Source organism: Pleurodeles waltl, chromosome 11, assembly GCF_031143425.1.
Source record: "Pleurodeles waltl isolate 20211129_DDA chromosome 11, aPleWal1.hap1.20221129, whole genome shotgun sequence".
Classification (NCBI taxonomy): Eukaryota; Metazoa; Chordata; class Amphibia; order Caudata; family Salamandridae; genus Pleurodeles; species Pleurodeles waltl.
In genome coordinates, this window is record NC_090450.1 from 33,110,081 (window position 1) to 33,127,640 (window position 17,560).

Genomic DNA, 17,560 nt, shown 5'->3' on the forward strand with positions numbered 1-17,560 from the left:
AAGTGGTTTTGTTGCTTTTGGGTTGTCTTGGCAGGTTGTGGTTGCCTAGTTTGGAACTCCTTTAAACAGTCTCTGAACTTCTTAAATGGATGAAAGGTTTTTGTTCCAGTGATCTGGTGGTACTTCTTACAGTCTCGAAGCCTTCTAATGCAGCATCTGCCTTTTCTCCAAAACCATCAAGTAGCTTGAGCGTAAGTGTGGACTAGACATCGCTTGAAATGCATGTATAGCGCAAACATACGTAGGCCCACGGAGAACTCCATAGCTCTGGACAACGTGTCTGTGCTATCTAAACTCACTCTGATCAAATGCCTGAGACGTCCTGACTATCGCCAACAACCACCCCTAAATGATCGGTAAGGTCAGGGAGGGTGGGCATTACAATAGCTGCCATAGCCCATAAAAGATGGGCATAAAGACGAGAAGACAAGTTGCACTGAGGGATCGAAACACCAGGTTGTCTGCTAGGGATATCTTTTTGTGCACGCCTAATTTGTTGATTTCATGTCCGGTGGGTGTGTAGGGAAAAATCATGAATTAAGCTTGGTGATAGAATAAGTTTAAATGGCAAGGCTCTCTGGTGATGGAAGGAATGAAAGGCCCGGTTCCTTGGTACTGACCTGTGTGGCATGTATCACCTAGCTACCGTATGGCTACAGAGTGAAGCCATAATCAGTGTTGCCCACAACTCTTTTACAGACTTCAAAAGTGCCACATTAAACAGATGCCGTGGCTCTGTAGAAGTAGTTGCAGATTGGAGGGCTTCACTATGACTTTTTTTAAGCTCGGAACAAGGCAGGAGTAGCCAAGCCCCTACATTGCCTTTCTGAGAACCCCAAGACAGGAGGCCATCTCCTCAGATACGGACTCAGAGCTAGGTCTACATCCAACAAAGTACCTAATCAGCTTGCATTTTGAAGAGCTCAGCGGTCTGCATTCTCAGATGTGGAAAGGTGGTCAAGGTCAGAATTAATTCCAAAAATAGGAGGTAAGTTGTCTGAAGGCACATGATCTTCCCAACACCGCTCTTCCTCCGGTGCATGCTGGGCCTTCATTTTAGACTGCAATCTATGTACCAAGTCAAGTAAGACTTCCTGAAACATTGAAAAAGGCAAGGGCGCAGGCATCAGCATTTAGCCAGGAGGAATGGACGAGGCTCCTGGTGTCATAATATCATCATAGAGAACTGATAAAGGTTCCAAAAAGCCAGAGGGACGCTCAGTGCATAAGGCAAGCACTTGAGCAAAGCCCCATATGGTACACTGGAGGCTGGTTAGACTCCGGAGGGGCCCAATGCCAATCTGACCTTTCCATATTTGCCTGAAAAAACATGGTCACATCGGCACCTGCTGCAGGGAACTAGGAGTAACCAGTCAATGGTTGCATGACAGAATCACACATGCCTTAACAATGCGGTCGGAACTATGATTGAGTCTTTTCAACACATCTTTTACAACGAATTTTGTTGTAAATGAATGCTTAGTAAAGGCATTTGTGGAAACGGCATGCGTGGTTCTGTCATACAACTCACCTCAACCTAAAAAAGTACCCCAACCCACCCCCACCCGTCCTGTGGTCCAATGTACCCTGATCACTAATAAATAAACTACCCAACCCCCCCCCCCCACCTGCCTGAGCCCTAAAACCTTTAGCCACCCCTAATAACTAAACTACCCCTAAGCCCTTAAAAAAAAAAAAAAAAAAATACTACCCCAACACTCCACCCCTGCCCATAAAAGCTAAACTACCCTGACACCCCCCATCCACCCTGAGCTCTAAAACCTTCCCCCATTCCGGATAAATAAACTATCCCGACCCCCTCCACTCCCGCCCCTAACAAATAAACTACCCTGAACACCCTGGCCCACCCTAAGCTCTAAATCCACCCCCATTGCTAAAAACTACACCCCAAACCCTGCCCCACTTACTACACTGTGTCTTCTCCCGATCCTTCCTCCTCTCTCTCTTCCCGCCCTTCCTCAAACCTTACTCCACCCATAAAAAATAAACTACTCCACCCCCCAACCCGCCCCATAAAAAGAAACTATCCCGACCCACCGTAAGCTTTAAAATAAAAAAAAATACCCCAACCCCCCACCCCGCCCCTAAAAAATAAACTACCTCGATCCCCCACTCACCCTAACTTAAGAAGACTGAGATCAAATAATTCATATCACAAAAACACAAGCCTGACATCATTTATGCCCAGCGTCACCATTTGTAAAGAAAGAGTAATACCTCAGAACAAACCTAAAGGAGTGTTTGAAATCTTGACAACTCAACACTAAACCTCACAACGAACATCTAAACTCTTGCAGTACATACCTGGAAGACATGAAATCCAATGGCATGGATGTCAGTATTCTGGCAATGTTGGCGTAGGCTGATCTTCACATTCTGTCCATCCACATCTTCACAGACGGTGAGGGGAAAGCACGGATTAGTGTGATAGACGCCAAAGTTCCTACTGCCTCCTGAACTCTTCCCTCTCTCCCAGCATCCTTGCAGCTGGATTACCTGCCATGCACCTGTTAATGACTCCTCTCCACAGTCAGTAGTGCTGCCTGGTGGAAGGTTCATCTCACTAAAGAAAGTTTAAAGTCAGGCAAGGTCAAATGATAAAACAGCCAATGAAAGACAACAAGCACATACAATGTTTTGGTTCATTTAATAACCTCACTGTACAAATGGCTAGCTCGGAGGCCCCCTTAGTCAATACGACAAGGGCTGGATGTCTCGGCAATGTGACCACAGTTACAAGGTCTTTCACTTTGTTCCATTTTGGCAGAGGTTTGGTATGGATATGTGAACAGAGGGAGGGAGAAGCAAGACGTGTTAGGTTTAAATGGCAACCCACCACAACAGCTGGGCGAACTCCAGGGGTGAATGTTTCAGGCAGGGGTTCCAAAGCTGTGTGAATTTCACAGGTAGCTGTATTTGCTTGTATGAAGCCTAAAGGAAATTAAATAGCCCTAATTCCTCAATCTCATGTACTGGAAAAAGAAGTGCAAAGCCACTGAGGGGTGCTACCATCTGTTACAGAAGGGTTTGGACATTAAGTGGATAGTTTGTCATCACTCGTGCATGGCCACTGAGACTTAAATTGTCTCTACCTAATCCAAAGCAAAACCCGAAATGAAAAAGAATGTAAAACTGATGTTGCAAAGAATGAAAAAGGCATACAATTTCAGAGACTATTGCAATCTAACACAACACAATCACTACAGTGATGGATACCTGCAAGCTCTTCAATTCAACCACACATGAAATAATCCTATTGGCCTGTACTGCTTCCATCACTCTGTTTTCAGCGGTCTCTTTCCTCAGAGAGAATCTGATGGCTAGTAAATCCCACCCATACAGTCCCAGCTTACTCCCAAACATGATGATCTTGTTCACCGGCAGACATGTCTGTCATAAACCTGCAGAGGCTGCAAAATGATTCCAAATCACCCCAACTCTGCATCTGTCACCCAGTGTGTGACTGGACAGCCAAAATCATGAACAATATCTGACACTGGACAACTATACAAGTGCTTCACTATTCACCCACCCATGTACACTCTCTCACACTCTCCCCTAATTAGGAAAAAATGGCAAATGCAGCAAAGGTAAAAAGAGATCTGGGCTGAATAAGAGTAGCCCGTGTTCTCACTGTCCAGGTAACCTTTCAACAATCAAACAATCAAGCTACGTATTCTTGAATTACAAAGCTTAGCAAGGGAGATAAGCAGCCATTCATCAGGGACCTGAATGGAGGAATGCCCGTTACCAAGTATCAGAGATCCAACAAATGGAGCACACCAGCAAAATTAAAGTTTTTAAAGGAAATCAATTTGAAAATAATTTGTGAAAGCTTATAAATACACATCCTATCAGGAAATATGGAAGTTGCAGATTACTGGGCTTCTAGTTAACCATATGCATGGAAAGTGGGCCCCTGAGGCATACCTGAGATGGATCCGGCCACTGGAGAAGATACGGAGCAGAAAATGTCCTTCGGTGTCTTTCAAGAAGGTGCTGGGGACAAGGAGATAGTGCCCAGGAGACAGGTCACTGCACAGATGCACTTCTCGGTCATAGGAGTGGCTGATTGTGCCTGCTGAGGGAGGCGAACTGAGGGTCTTCGACAAGTTAAAGCGCTTTTTTTCCACCTGGAACAGAGAAAGGCATTTATCTGGCCAGTGATATTTATACTGGATGTGCAATGTGAGAGCATGCATCCACATCCTGCCCACAAGTCCACGCCCAAAGTTTTCCTTTGATAAACATTCAAGACAATACACCAAACTTAGATTACCTTCCACACGTGCAGTCCTACTGCAGGAGTACTCTTCTCCTGTAAGTCTGATTTGGGAGCCACGTCCCCCTCCTTGTAGGTGCAATGGGCAAGTCCTGCCCAATCTACTCCACCATGTCTCAAATTCCCTGACATTTTGTGGGACTGCAGAAGGGCAATGCACACTTCACTCTGCTCCGAAACCCGCAGCCAGAACTTGGGGTTGCTGGGGAAGCTAATGTTGTTCCGGCTACCACCAGCTGACTGGCCTCTCACCCACGCTCCTGAAAGTTGTTGGGTATTGCACAACCAAAGACCTAGAATTAGAAACAGAAAGGATAATTTAAATATTTCTAGTGTGAAATCACGTTCTACAACCAAACCTGATTCAGGTCACCTAAGCAAATGGCTATCTACAGTCTGTTCCAGCCAGAGACAATTAAATGTCACAGAACCGTACAGCTACTGAGCTAGAGCACTAATTTCCATAAAGTTCTCATGACATGCTGAACAACGTTTTTGAATTCTTATTAAATAGTGCTAGTCTGTGTATTTCCTTAATATGCATCAGAAGGTAATTCCTTACACCACCAGACTTCTTTGAATTTGGACCACAGAAAATCCAGTCTTGAACTATTCAGAGCCAAAAAATGCATGACTCTTGTGCTGTTCATTTATTTGATACCTTTGATTCTCCTTTGTCTACTCCATTGACTGAGTCAATTTTCACAGAATCAGGTGATTGAGACTCACACAACAATTGGATAAAATGGAGCAATGCACTTCTTGTTGATCACCTGACCACAGATTGTCTTAAAAACGTCTTTCTTCGGATGTGCACACTTGATCTGGACAAAATGAGCCCACGCCAGTGTTGAGTGCGCAGGTAACACAGCCAATCTACCAGTCATACACTATACATCCGCGCACTACCCCATCCCTGGGGTCCTCAGATGTGTTAACCTCCTGTGTGGTGGTTTATTAAAGGTCTCAATCCTCTTCCTCCTTGTCTAAAGGTTTCAGTGTCTTCAATACAAATACTGTCACTCTTTAGAACTACAGTAGTGCGCTCAGAAACTGGTCAGATTCCAGAATCTCTCCTCAAATGTACAGCATGTTGGTTAGGAATACACGGATAGTATGTGTACGTTCACGGTATTCAGAAAATCGCTGCCAACATTGCATTAAACTTTATAACACATGCCTGAGTGAAGACTCTGGATATGTCCTGCTTTGCTAATAGGGTATCCAATGGTGACCTCGTCAAACATCTGAAGAAACTCATCCTTCTCCACCCAGAACTCCCCTTCCTGAATCTGGGACAGAAGATCAGAGGCCTCCCTCCTATCCAGCTTGCACCAGCCTTCACCCCTAAAAGAAACAAGAGGAACATTAGCTTAGTAATGTCATCATCATAGTGTGCTGGCACTGAATCCATGATTCTCAAGAATGGGATGTGTGTGTTCAGGATTAGATAATGCCATGGAAAGACTGTAGCACTCACAGACAGGTGAAACACAAAGCACAAGGGCATCACTGAAGGACAAAGCGTGAGCGGCAGGTGAAGGAAGGACAATGGTGGGTGGGAAGGAAACAGGAGAAGAGGAGCAGCTGGCACGGAGAACATCAAGAACTATGGTCAAGGATAGGGTAGAAACTCCTGCATAGAGCGTTGCTTGTTCTGAATGGCGAGGAATAGAGCAACGAGTAAGAAAGAGCAGGGGATTATGCTGTCAGAACAAGCATTATTGAGGTAAATAAACTTGCATTGCTTATCGGAAAACAAAGCTAAACAATAGCTCTGCATACTCCAGCAATCTACTGCTGGGCTCAGAGGTTCCAAGTTTTGTCTATTTGAGTCATGAGGTAACATGTGAAGCCCTCCCATAGCTGGCAGTGCGCATGGCCACCTACTATATTGTTAGCCCCTGATTTTCTAAACCACTTAAAACCACTGTGCCTCTTCAAACCCAACTTGTAGTCACTCCACTTTGTCTCGTAGGCTCCCTGAGGATTTCTACTACTAGCTTTAGTAAGCTAGGGATACTTGCCCATCTCGCCATGTGCCTTTCCAGGTGCGTCTGCCCCATGGGTTCCGTATTCGAAGCAGCACAATCTCCTCCCCAGCAACTTTGCCCAGGTCCCGGATATCTATGATGACAAAGGCATGAAACTCTCCCAGTTCACTTGCACCTATGCAGTGAAAAGAGATTGTGTTACTAATACATCGACAACCTTGGAAGGAACACAAGAGTATGCAAGGGAAATACTCCTACATCGGCACCAGTACATATCCCGACCATTACCTCTACACCATTACAGCGTGATAAGCTGACCACAGTCTCTTCTCCTATTACATATATAACATTTCCCATTGGCGGGGCTCAGGGTTAGGATTATTATTAGGTAATTGTACGATACACAAAAAAAACATGAAATTAAAGCCAATTAAATTTAAAAAAGATTTACCACTTGTGTCATTATGTTCATGGCTAGGATATGGGTCAACTAAGGGTAAGGTTACACCTTGATTTTGTAATTGAATCAAATGAAGTAATTTCAATTAATTTGCATGTCACTTAGTGAAACACAAATTGAAGTCATGTTTAATGTGAGCGATAGTACTAAGGGAAATGTAACCGATTGCCTAAAATATTTTAACTAATACTTCACATAATTAAAGGACATACCATTTGTACGATAGAGCAGTGGCCTTCAAAATTTTAATGTGCTTCCAATTCCCCCCCTCCAGCGAAAAAAAAAAAACTAGTAGGGTACCCCTCCGACTTTTTCACAATTATTCTATTATATTGGCGATGTTTAATTACATGTGGACTTACTTAAACATTGCAGTTAAGTCCTGTTACTGTTTTAAAAATATGATCAAATACATGATGCCAACAGACGATTCTGGTCAGGCAGGCCTTACTAACATGTAACAGTATCCACAGCGTGATAATTAGAAGTGAGGGCTTTAAAGAGTATTTGGTGTCCCTTCCCTTTTAACACTTTCTCCCAGCTTGGATATAAATGGCAAAACACATTAGTGATGGCCCATTACAGAGCGGTTTACTGCTGTTTTTTTTTTTCAGCGTAAAACAAAGCCCTGCTATTAGCATAATGTCTGTTTTTGCCAGAGCCTGGCGCCCCCCCTCCCTCCTTCTCCCTGGATCACTAGAGACCCCCCTAGGCCCCCCCTCAGTTTGACGACCCTGCGCTAGTCTGATTGTAATCTTATTTAAATGGCATTAATGCAAAATAACTAAATGTTTATTATCAACTGTATTGTTAGAATTATTTACAAAAACATTAATTTGAAAATTGCATACTTAAATTGTTATAATTAACTTTCACATAAAGCGGTCTGCAGGTCTCTGCCTCTTGAATCAAAATATTGGGCTGAATGGGTCAGCGTGGGGGTTGATGGGAAGGTTTCCCAAGCAGAGGAGGAAAACTGAGAGGCGGGATGCTACATAGCATGGCAGGAGAGAAGGGGGATTCAATATTGACTGAGAATATTTTTGAAGCCATACATTACACCTTTTGTGCTCTTTGCGACAAAGGAATCATGAACTGCCGTTACCTTCCCTTGAGCCAAGAATGGAGCAGCTTATGAGACAGCGATCCTTGAGATCCATCAGTCTGTTAAATGCGTCCTTCCCCGAGATGTCGCTGCAGCCCATGGTGGGATCACCCAGGCTCCATCTCTCAGCAACACCTCCTGTCAAATCCACCAAGGCATCCGCCACCTGTCCCGCCCAGAGCAGGTCGTACGACCCGTGGAACCTAGGGAGATGACACAGATGGCTTGAAAGATGGCAGGCTACGTGAAAGGAGATTGTGAAGCCACATGCATTATTTGTATTGCAAGTCCCAGCATCTTTCAGTGAAACTGACGCATGAAACAGGTGGATAAGCAAATCATACCTAATGAGTTGCTAATTAGAGAGGGCACCTCTGCTGTTCGAGTGTCTTTACGGCATATTCACATCCAGGGAGAAATGATCACTAAGGGTTTTGAACCCCTTTCATCAATGGTATGCTAGAAGAGTGTGGGCCCTATTCTCATAAATGTAGCTATGTGTAGTTGTTACATACTTTTGTAGTATTCCTGAATTCTTGAATTGAGCCTGCAGGTCGGTGTGTTTTGGGCCCGAGTCTTGATAATCAATATACACTTTACCGGGTCATTCTGCTACACTTTACTGATCAAATCCAAGAAATTCTTGGAATGAGTTTGGATGACCCAACAGGCAGCATTTTCAATATGTTGCACATGGACAAGGATCTCTCAATATTTATTGTATTCTTCAAATTTATTTTTGGACTGAGCTTCAAAAACACTGCCTAGTCAAGATCATCATTTGAACGTCTTCCAAAGACTGCTAAGCATGCTAAGAACCTGTTCCCTCTAAAACCAGAACGTGGCTGGGAGGAGGTTAAGTTTTAGTCTTTGTAGTGCATAGATTTCACAACCCTATTAAGTCACAGAGGATTGTCTTCTAATCTTACTGCGCTCGGAAGGGATTTAGGGGACATTTGCTGCTTAAACTCCGAGTGCCCGGTAGCAAATTCAGGCTTATCTTTGTGAATGGCACAAGAAACCACTGAACATGTGCAGATTTTTATAAAACCTGTTAGGGAGAAAGTCGCCCAAGTTCAGATTACTTTTTGCTCAAACCTATACATGACCACGATCACTATCTGTTATTCTGTGTTAAAAACTAAACAGTTTCCAAATGCTTTTTCTCCGATCTGTCAGAGTCTGATGCTATCTATCATGGTTCCAGATCCTCTTAGTGACAGTAGGAAAAGCATATACAAACTTTGCATGGCTTGATCTGCAAGGAGACCAAGTCAAGAATGTCACCCACAATTTATTTATGCTGAACCGGAGCAGCACCCCTACAAATTGCAAGGCCTTGCGTCAAAGTGTGGCTGACAGCATGGGACCAAAGGACCTGAAGGCTGCAACAGGTAAGTAAAAAGTAAAAATCTGTTATGTGCTGTGCGCGTGCACAAGAGCGTGTGGTGGTGTATGAGTGAGTAAGAGAGACTGCATGCATGAGTAAATGCATGTGCTGGTGTATGCATCTGTGCATACATCAGTGTCTTACTGTTAAAGATGTACTTTCACCCAGCAGCCCCACCACTTTCAACAATTACCTGCCACAACTGAAGAAATGGCAAAAACACAAAAGGAAAATAACAGAGAGAGTCAGAAATATGGTGTTGCAATCAAAAATATCTAATCAGGAATGAAAGAAAAAGAAAAAAAAACTGAGAAAAGAGAAATGATAGGATATGAAGGGTGAGGAAAAGAAATTACAAAGAAAATAAAAATGAAAAAAATAGATGGGATGACAGTAAACAGACGGAAAAGAGCTAAAGTTATTAAAACTGCAAAATAAAGGAACAGCAGCAAGAGGGAATCAGAGTGAAAGAAAATAACACAAATGGAAGGAAAAATAAGGGAAGCAAAACAGAATGAAAATAGATGAAGGGAGAAAGAAAGGGAAAGTAAAAACACTGGTAAGGGAATGAAAATATGAAGGAAAGAAAAAAGCAAATAAGATGTATTTATTCAAAAACTAGCAAACGAGACTGAGAAACACAATGGGAGGTAGGTGTGGCATAAATAAAAATAAATAATAGAGGCCCATTGCAAAACACAGCATAGTGAGGAGAAAATGAAACCAAAGCAGACATAATTAGAAACAAAGTGAAAAATGGTGGGCCAAGGCTGGATAGGAGAAGTTAAGACGTGTGGTGAGAACATAGGTGAGAAGGCAGAATAATGGGTACAGGAACAAAAGAGAAAAGAAAAATATAGGGAGGTGGATAGTAAGAAGCATGAAATTAATCAGGATGAGAACCAGGGTCCAGGAAAGGAAATGGAGGTGGGAGGGGTAAGAAGGGCACTCGGAGAGACAGATGTAAGGGAGAAACTGTGAAAATGAAAGGAACAGAAGTGAGGAATAAGGGAGCTGATATATGGTGCGGAGATAAAGAGGCGCAGATAATGAGAAGATTTAGAGTTGAATGAATGAGATTATGAATGGAGTTTGATGAACAATGAACGATACAGAGGTGAGACTGAAACGAAAATCTAGCATTTGTGGGGGAACAGAACATGATAGAGAGGAAGAGACAGAGGAAAGAGAATGCAAGGACAGCTAGAGGAGAAAAGGAAAATAAGTCAAAGTGAGAAGTTCAGAAGCAATTGAAATATGGAGGATCTGAGGGAATGAGACAGGCAAAGGAGAATGTGAGATGGAAAAGGCACCCTACGAGTGAGAATGTGAGGGAGGTGAGTGAGATACTGGGAAATATGGGCTGAAAGAAAACAGGTAACCATGGAGATGAGATGTAAAATAGGAGAGTTGAAGGGCCCAAGAACAAGAGAGGTACGTGTGGGACAAAAACAGACAGACGAGGATGAGAAGGGGTGAAAAGGATATTAAATCAGATGGAGATGGAAGTAAGTTCAAGGAACGAGAGATGCAGAAACTGAGGCAAAAAATGAGGCCAAGGACCAGGGGATACTGGTACACAGAAATTGCATTTTATGGTTGGGCCAAGTCAACACTTGAGCAGTGCCTCATCCCACCGACTCCATATCTTCAATGGGAGCCCCATGTACATCGCCCACCATTTATTCTTTGCAGCAGTGTAAGTAGGTGTCTCCAGCCACCTGCCCTCGTAGAACATTTAGGCTGGCTCCCAGGGGGTAGCTTGGTCAGTAGGATTAGGAGGGAGTGAACTTCAGATTTTCCAACAATCATTCTGGCACATACATTTAAATACTTTATATGACAAGCAAGGCACATGAGAAGGATGTAAGGGGCAGTGGAAACAGAAAGGAATGCAAATTAATAGGGGCACTAAGTGAGAGAAAACACAATATTGTATAGAATAATCAACAGTTTTGCAGAAAGAGAAAGTGTGTGTGAGAGTGTGAAAATTCCTGGTGAAATCCGACCTACACCTCATCATTTCCACCTGAAAGCATCTGTGCCCAACTACTTAGCAGAAAATATATGTATGGGGGGTGGTGCAACACCCCAAACACCGCCCTGAAGCTATGCCCCTGCTGGCTCCACCTCTGATGGTGGGAAGAAGAGGAGTCTACAGTGCAATTTTACATGTTATTATTATTTAAAATATTTCACCTACCAAGTACGTGTTGAATAAACTGAAACTGTGAACTTAAGGCCCTCAGAACACATTTGTTATCAACTGTCTAATGTTTCAATCCTACCAATGGCCTTCTATTCGGTTCTGTATTGTTCTCCACATTCTGGACTATTCCTCGCACAACCCGCTTAGAATAAAAGCCTCATGCACCTGCAGAGGTTTATACTAATTCTATAGACATCAGAATGCACCGCACCCACACGCCTGATCTAGAGCACGCACTTAGCATAGGCTTTCTCCAGGAGAGGAAGCCAGAAGACATCTTCAGGTTGGCACCGCGAGAAGCAGAGTTGGCCACCAATACACGGCAAACGATCATCGACCACAACTTCATCCCACTTGCCAAACTGCCAAAAGCGACAGGTAAAACGTCCTGTGTATTCGGGGTCTGCCCAGCTTGGCTGCCCTGGTGGAAATACCTGGAGGAAGATAGAAGAAAGGGAGGTGAGGAACTGAGACATTGTTGGAACAGGTTGCACAAGTACATTTATTTTTCAAGTTGTCTCAAGGGCCACTTTCAGCCAAAAGCTCCGTTCAACCGGCAGCAACCAGTCAGAAAAGCAGCTACAGGTATTGGAAAGCAGGTCCTTTGCCAGCTTTCTCCAAATAGCCAGGATCACCCACAAAGACCTCCACAAAAATCACTCTACCATTATATCACTCCCAGCACATTTAGTGCTTCTACATTGTGCAGGTAAGTGTAACTTGTCATTCATAGCCCACGATTAGATCGTCCTGGTCTTTTTATTTAAAGTTTATATCCACCTAGTTGAAATTAACCTAAACCTATGTGAATATTTTTAGAGGACCATTCAAACCCCCGTTCTCATTGATATCTATACTTTTAAACACAACAGTATTATACTTGCTTTTATAGTTACACGTGTATAAATATTTAGTTTAGCAGCTATTTTTTAGCTATACAGTTTAAATGTTTGCCTTATATTATTTTAAATATTCAATAATTTACCGCTGTCAGCCTCTCTCTACTTACTTTTACAAAACAGAGTTAAAGGACAGCTCTGGTTTAAAACTGAAAAGGCCCTGACATCCTCAAGTTATGATTAGTGCTATAAGTCACATAACTACAATGCAAACCATAACTCGCACACCATATGCAATTAATACTGCACAGATCCTTGCATTTTGTACAATACAAGCACTGAAGCATGTATATCATATACTTACACTCACAAATGCACTGAAAAGGCTACAAGCAATTCAAATTCGCCATTACTGTATGCATCACACACTGTAATGGACACCTTCACCAATGTCCATGTTCGGTGCATGTCCTTCCCGAAGGCACGTGAAACCATTATTTTATTTGAATGGGCGGACTTTGTGAGCTTCCACAAAAAAATGTGCTTGCCCGCCAAACAGTTGTAATCATTTTGTTTATTTAACTAGCTGCCTGAGCTTGAACTTTCAGGGGCACACAATTAACCTAAATGGATTTTTAGGTCTGGCTTGACAGTGCAACTGTCATGTGACCTTTTAACCAATCAATCAATCAATCAATCACAATATTTATGGAGCGCACTACGTACCCGTTAGGGTTTCAAGGCGCTGGGGGGGGCTGCTGCTACTGGTCGAAGAGCCAGGTCTTGAGGAATCTCCTGAAGGTGAGAAGGTCCTGGGTCTGTCGCAGGGCGGTCGGGAGGGCGTTCCAGGTCTTGGCGGCGAGATAGGAGAAGGATCTGACGCCAGAGGTCTTGCGTTGGAAGCGGGGAACGATGGCGAGGGCGAGGTTGGCAGGGCGAGGTTGGCAGAGCGGAGTTGGCGGGAGGGGACGTAGAAGTTGAGTCTGTAGTTCAGGTAGGCTGGTCCGGAGTTGTGGAGTGCCTTGTGAGCGTGGGTGAGGAGCTTGAAGGTGATCCTCTTGTCCACGGGGAGCCAGTGGAGGTCCTTCAGGTGGTGGGAGATGTGGCATCGGCCCGGTACGTCGAGGACCAGTCAGGCGGAGGCGTTTTGGATGCGTTGGAGGAGTCGGATGTCTTTAGCTGGGATGCCTGTGTAGAGTGCGTTGCCGTAGTCCAGTCTACTGCTGACGAGTGCCTGGGTCACCGTTTTTCTGGTTTCCGTCGGGATCCATTTGTAGATTCTACGTAGCATGCGGAGGGTGTTGTAGCAGGAGGAGGAAACTGCGTTGACCTGCTTGGACATGGTGAGGGCGGAGTCGAGGATGAAGCCCAGGTTGCGTGCAGTGGTTGGTTGGTGTTGGAGGAGGTCCCAGTGCGGTGGGCCACCAGGAGTCGTCCCATGCAGAGGGGGTGCGTCCGAGGATGAGGACCTCCGTCTTGTCGGAGTTCAATTTCAGGCGGCTTTTTCTCATCCATTCGGCGATGGACTTCATTCCTTCATGGAGGTAGGCTTTGGCGGTGTGTGGGTCTTTGGTGAGGGAGAGGATGAGCTGGGTGTCGTCGGCGTAAGAGAGAATGTTGAGGTTGTGCTGATGGGCCAGTTGTGCGAGGGGGGCCATGTAGACGTTGAACAGCGTCGGGCTTAGGGAGGAGCCTTGGGGTACGCCACAGATGATGATGTTGGCTTCGGAGCGGAAGGGAGGGAGTCGGACTCTCTGGGTTCTGCCGGAGAGGAAGGAGGAGGTCCAGTTGAGGGCTTTTTCTTGTATTTCGGCTTTGTGGAGGCGTGTTAGTAGGGTGTGGTGGCAGACCGTGTCGAAGGCTGCGGAGAGGTCCAGGAGGATGAGGGCTGATGTTTTGCCGTTGTCCATGTGCGGTCTGATGTCGTCTCTGGCGGCGAGGAGGGCAGTTTCGGTGCTGTGGTTGCGTCTGAAACCGGACTGGGAGGGGTCCAGGATGGATTAGTCCTCGAGGTGGTGGATGAGCTGAGCGTTGACGATCTTCGATTACCTTTTCCAGGAAGGGGAGGAGGGAGATCGGGCGGAAGTTTTTGAGGTCGTTGGGGTCTGCCTTGGGTTTCTTGAGGAGGGCGTGGATTTCGGCGTGCTTCCAGCTTTCCGGGAAGGTTGCGTTTTCGAAGGATAAGTTGATGATCTTTCGAAGTTGGGGGGCGATGGTAGAGTCGGCTTTGTTGTAGACGTGGTGGGGGCATGGGTCTGAGGGGGATCCTGAGTGGATGGAGTTCATGATCTTGCAGGTTTCTGAGTCGTCTACGTGGGTCCAGGCGGTCAGGCGGTTGGTGTAGGTGGAGCTGTCGGAGGTGGGGTCTGGCGGAGGCGTAGTGTTGAGGCTGTCGTGGATGTCGGCGATCTTCTGATAGAAGAAGGTGGACAGGGCGTCGCAGAGTTCTTGGGAGGGTGGGATGTCGTTGGCGTTGGGGTTGGATAGCTCTTTTACGATGCAGAAGAGTTCCTTGCTGTCGTGTGCGTTGTTGTTCAGGCGTTCTGTGAAGTGGGAGCGTTTGGCGAGTCGGATTAGCTGGTGGTGCTTGCGGGTGGCTTCCTTGTGGGCTGTCAGGTTGTCTGGTGTGCGCTCGAGGAGCCATTTCTTCTTTAGTTTCTGGCAGGTGTGTTTGGAGGTGATGAGTTCGTCCGTGAACCTGGCGGCTTTTTTCTTTCCTTGGTTGTCAGTGGGCTTTTTGAGAGGTGCGAGGGTGTTGGCGCAGTCGTTGATCCACCATCGTAGGTTGATGGCGGCGGTGTCTGGGTCGGTAGGCGGGTTCTGGGCGAGGGTGCTGGTCAGTTGGTTTTCGGTGACTTTGCTCCAGCGGCGGTGAGGTGGTAGTTAGGTGCGGTGGTGTTCGGTGTGCTTCTTGAATGTGAAGTGGACGCAGTGGTGGTCGGTCCAGTGGAGTTCGGTGGTGTGGCTGAAGGTGACGTGGTTGCTTGCGGAGAAGATTGGATCGAGCGTGTGGCCGGCGATGTGGGTGGGTGTGTTGACCAGTTGTCTGAGGCCGAGGTTGGAGAGGTTGTCGATCAGAGATGTGGTGTTGGCGTCGTCGTTGTTCTCCAGGTGGAAATTGAGGTCTCCAAGGAGGATGTAGTCCGTAGAGGCGAGGGCGTGGGTGCTCGTGAGGTCGGCGATAGAGTCGCTGAAGGGTGCTCCTGGTCCTGGGGGTCGGTAGATGAGCGTTCCCCTGAGGGTGGTGTTGGGGTCAGTGTGGATCCGGCAGTGTAGGTGTTCGGCGGTCTTGAGGGTGTCGTCCGTGTGGGTGTGGGTTTTGAGGGTGGATTTGTGGGCGATGGCTATTCCTCCTCCGATTCCGTTGGGGCGATCTCTTCTGGTGATCTTGTATCTACCGTCACCCTTCAACTCTGAAGATTGTGCTTCCGTAGGTGCTGCACATACATATCTCTGCTTATCAGCAACTAAAGTTTTTGCTTCCTCCAGCCCTGCAAGCACCTGCACCAATGAGCTGAGCACTACAGTTTTGCTTCCCTTGGAGCTGCCTACACTTCAGCTCACCTAGATCTGGGGCTTGCTATCATCTCTGGTCATCAGCTAGAATGCAGACTATACCAAATAGGTTTTTTTTTTTTTCCTCTCTTTCTTTCGCTCTCCGTCAGTCCTTGTGATCTATTTCTTTTGTAAAGGTTAGTAAGGTTTACGTACTATAATTCACCTAATCCTTTTGCTAGCACATGTGCGTAGGGTTGAGGGAATCGCAACATGCATGTTAAAAGGGAAAGCCAAATCGGTTTTAAACTCAAAGACACACTCTATCTTGTTACATGTTCTAAATAGCAACTCCAAAAAGAAAAAATGACACTACTATGCAGGGAACTGCCAATGTGGGATGAGCAACAGGAGATTTTCAAGTTGATGAATGTTACGTAAATGATTCCCATTCAGATTAAACTGTAGACAAATTTATCAAATTGTATCGTATGATACAGCCTTGTTACATTGATAAGGGGGTCTTGCCCTGCACAAGAACACAAAGTGTATGTGACGACGAACAGGGTGCTGGTCTTCTGATGGGCTTGGATGCAGGCCTGTGGTCTTACATCTGCACCTAAGGAGTATTTAAGGAAGATTGTGAAGATGGAAAAAGAGATGCCAAGAGTGGTCTGTGTGGCAACTAAGTGTTTTATTGCAATGGGACTATGGCTGATCAGATTGTCTCGCTGCGAACCGGTCACAGAGCTTATGCTTGAAGCAGAATGGAGTAAGGCAAAGGCGAGTGGGGGATAGCTGAACATTCCGTTATGCCTGCCATATTTGAGGTGGTTTGTTCCAGTTGCCAGTGGGTGTGATCCTCTGTTCAGCCATTACTCCATGTGATGGAAAGCAGTTATGACTGCTGTTGCGAGACACTTCATCAGCAGTTTGGGAAGGATTCAAGTCTTCAGTGCCTTCCTGAATGCCAGGAGGTCTTGGATATTTATTCACATTGATGGAAAAACAATTACACAACTACATCCTAAATATCCGGCCTGGAATGGGCCCCAGTGGACAAAAAATGAACAACCCTGACAGACAACTGCAATGGAAAAGGGACTACATTTCCACAGCTGTTAAATGTCTGGCAAAATTATTACAAACTTCACACTCCACAAAACAAAAACATTTCTAAAAACCTTAATATCACTGTAGGAAGTTGGCTCTGTATGCACTATTTCAAAGTAAGGAATAGTATGCACAGAGTCCAAGGGTTCCCCTTAGAGGTAAGATAGTGGCAAAAAGAGATAATACTAATGCTCTATTTTGTGGTAGTGTGGTCGAGCAGTAGGCTTATCCAAGGAGTAGTGTTAAGCATTTGTTGTACATACACACAGGCAATAAATGAGGAACACACACTCAGAGACAAATCCAGGCCAATAGGTTTTGTTATAGAAAAATATCTTTTCTTAGTTTATTTTAAGAACCACAGGTTCAAATTCGACATGTAATATCTCATTTGAAAGGTATTGCAGGTAAGTACTTTAGGAACTTTGAATCATTACATTAGCATGTATACTTTTTACATAAAACACAATAAGCTGTTTTAAAAGTGGACACTTTGTGCAATTATCACAGTTCCTGGGGGAGGTAAAGTTTTGTTAGGTTTCACAGGTAAGTAAGTCACTTACAGGTTTCAGTTTTTGGTCCAAGGTAGCCCACCGTTGGGGGTTCAGAGCAACCCCAAAGTTACCACACCAGCAGCTCAGGGCCGGTCAGG

At 45.2% G+C, this 17,560-nt stretch overlaps 1 protein-coding gene across 1 annotated transcript in view; it reads right to left on the reverse strand.

Annotated features, from left to right (window-relative positions):
- The window catches only part of CAPN10 (calpain 10), a 53,330-nt gene that overhangs the window by 15,443 nt on the left and 20,327 nt on the right, over positions 1-17,560 (reverse strand). Inside the window, exons 3-9 of the mRNA XM_069212921.1 lie at positions 11,699-11,895; positions 7,863-8,065; positions 6,331-6,472; positions 5,484-5,650; positions 4,301-4,596; positions 3,952-4,154; positions 2,326-2,584 (exon numbers count right to left, since the gene is read on the reverse strand). Of these exons, the coding sequence (XP_069069022.1) occupies positions 2,326-2,584; positions 3,952-4,154; positions 4,301-4,596; positions 5,484-5,650; positions 6,331-6,472; positions 7,863-8,065; positions 11,699-11,895 (1,467 nt within the window). The remainder of the gene's footprint in view (positions 1-2,325; positions 2,585-3,951; positions 4,155-4,300; positions 4,597-5,483; positions 5,651-6,330; positions 6,473-7,862; positions 8,066-11,698; positions 11,896-17,560) is intronic.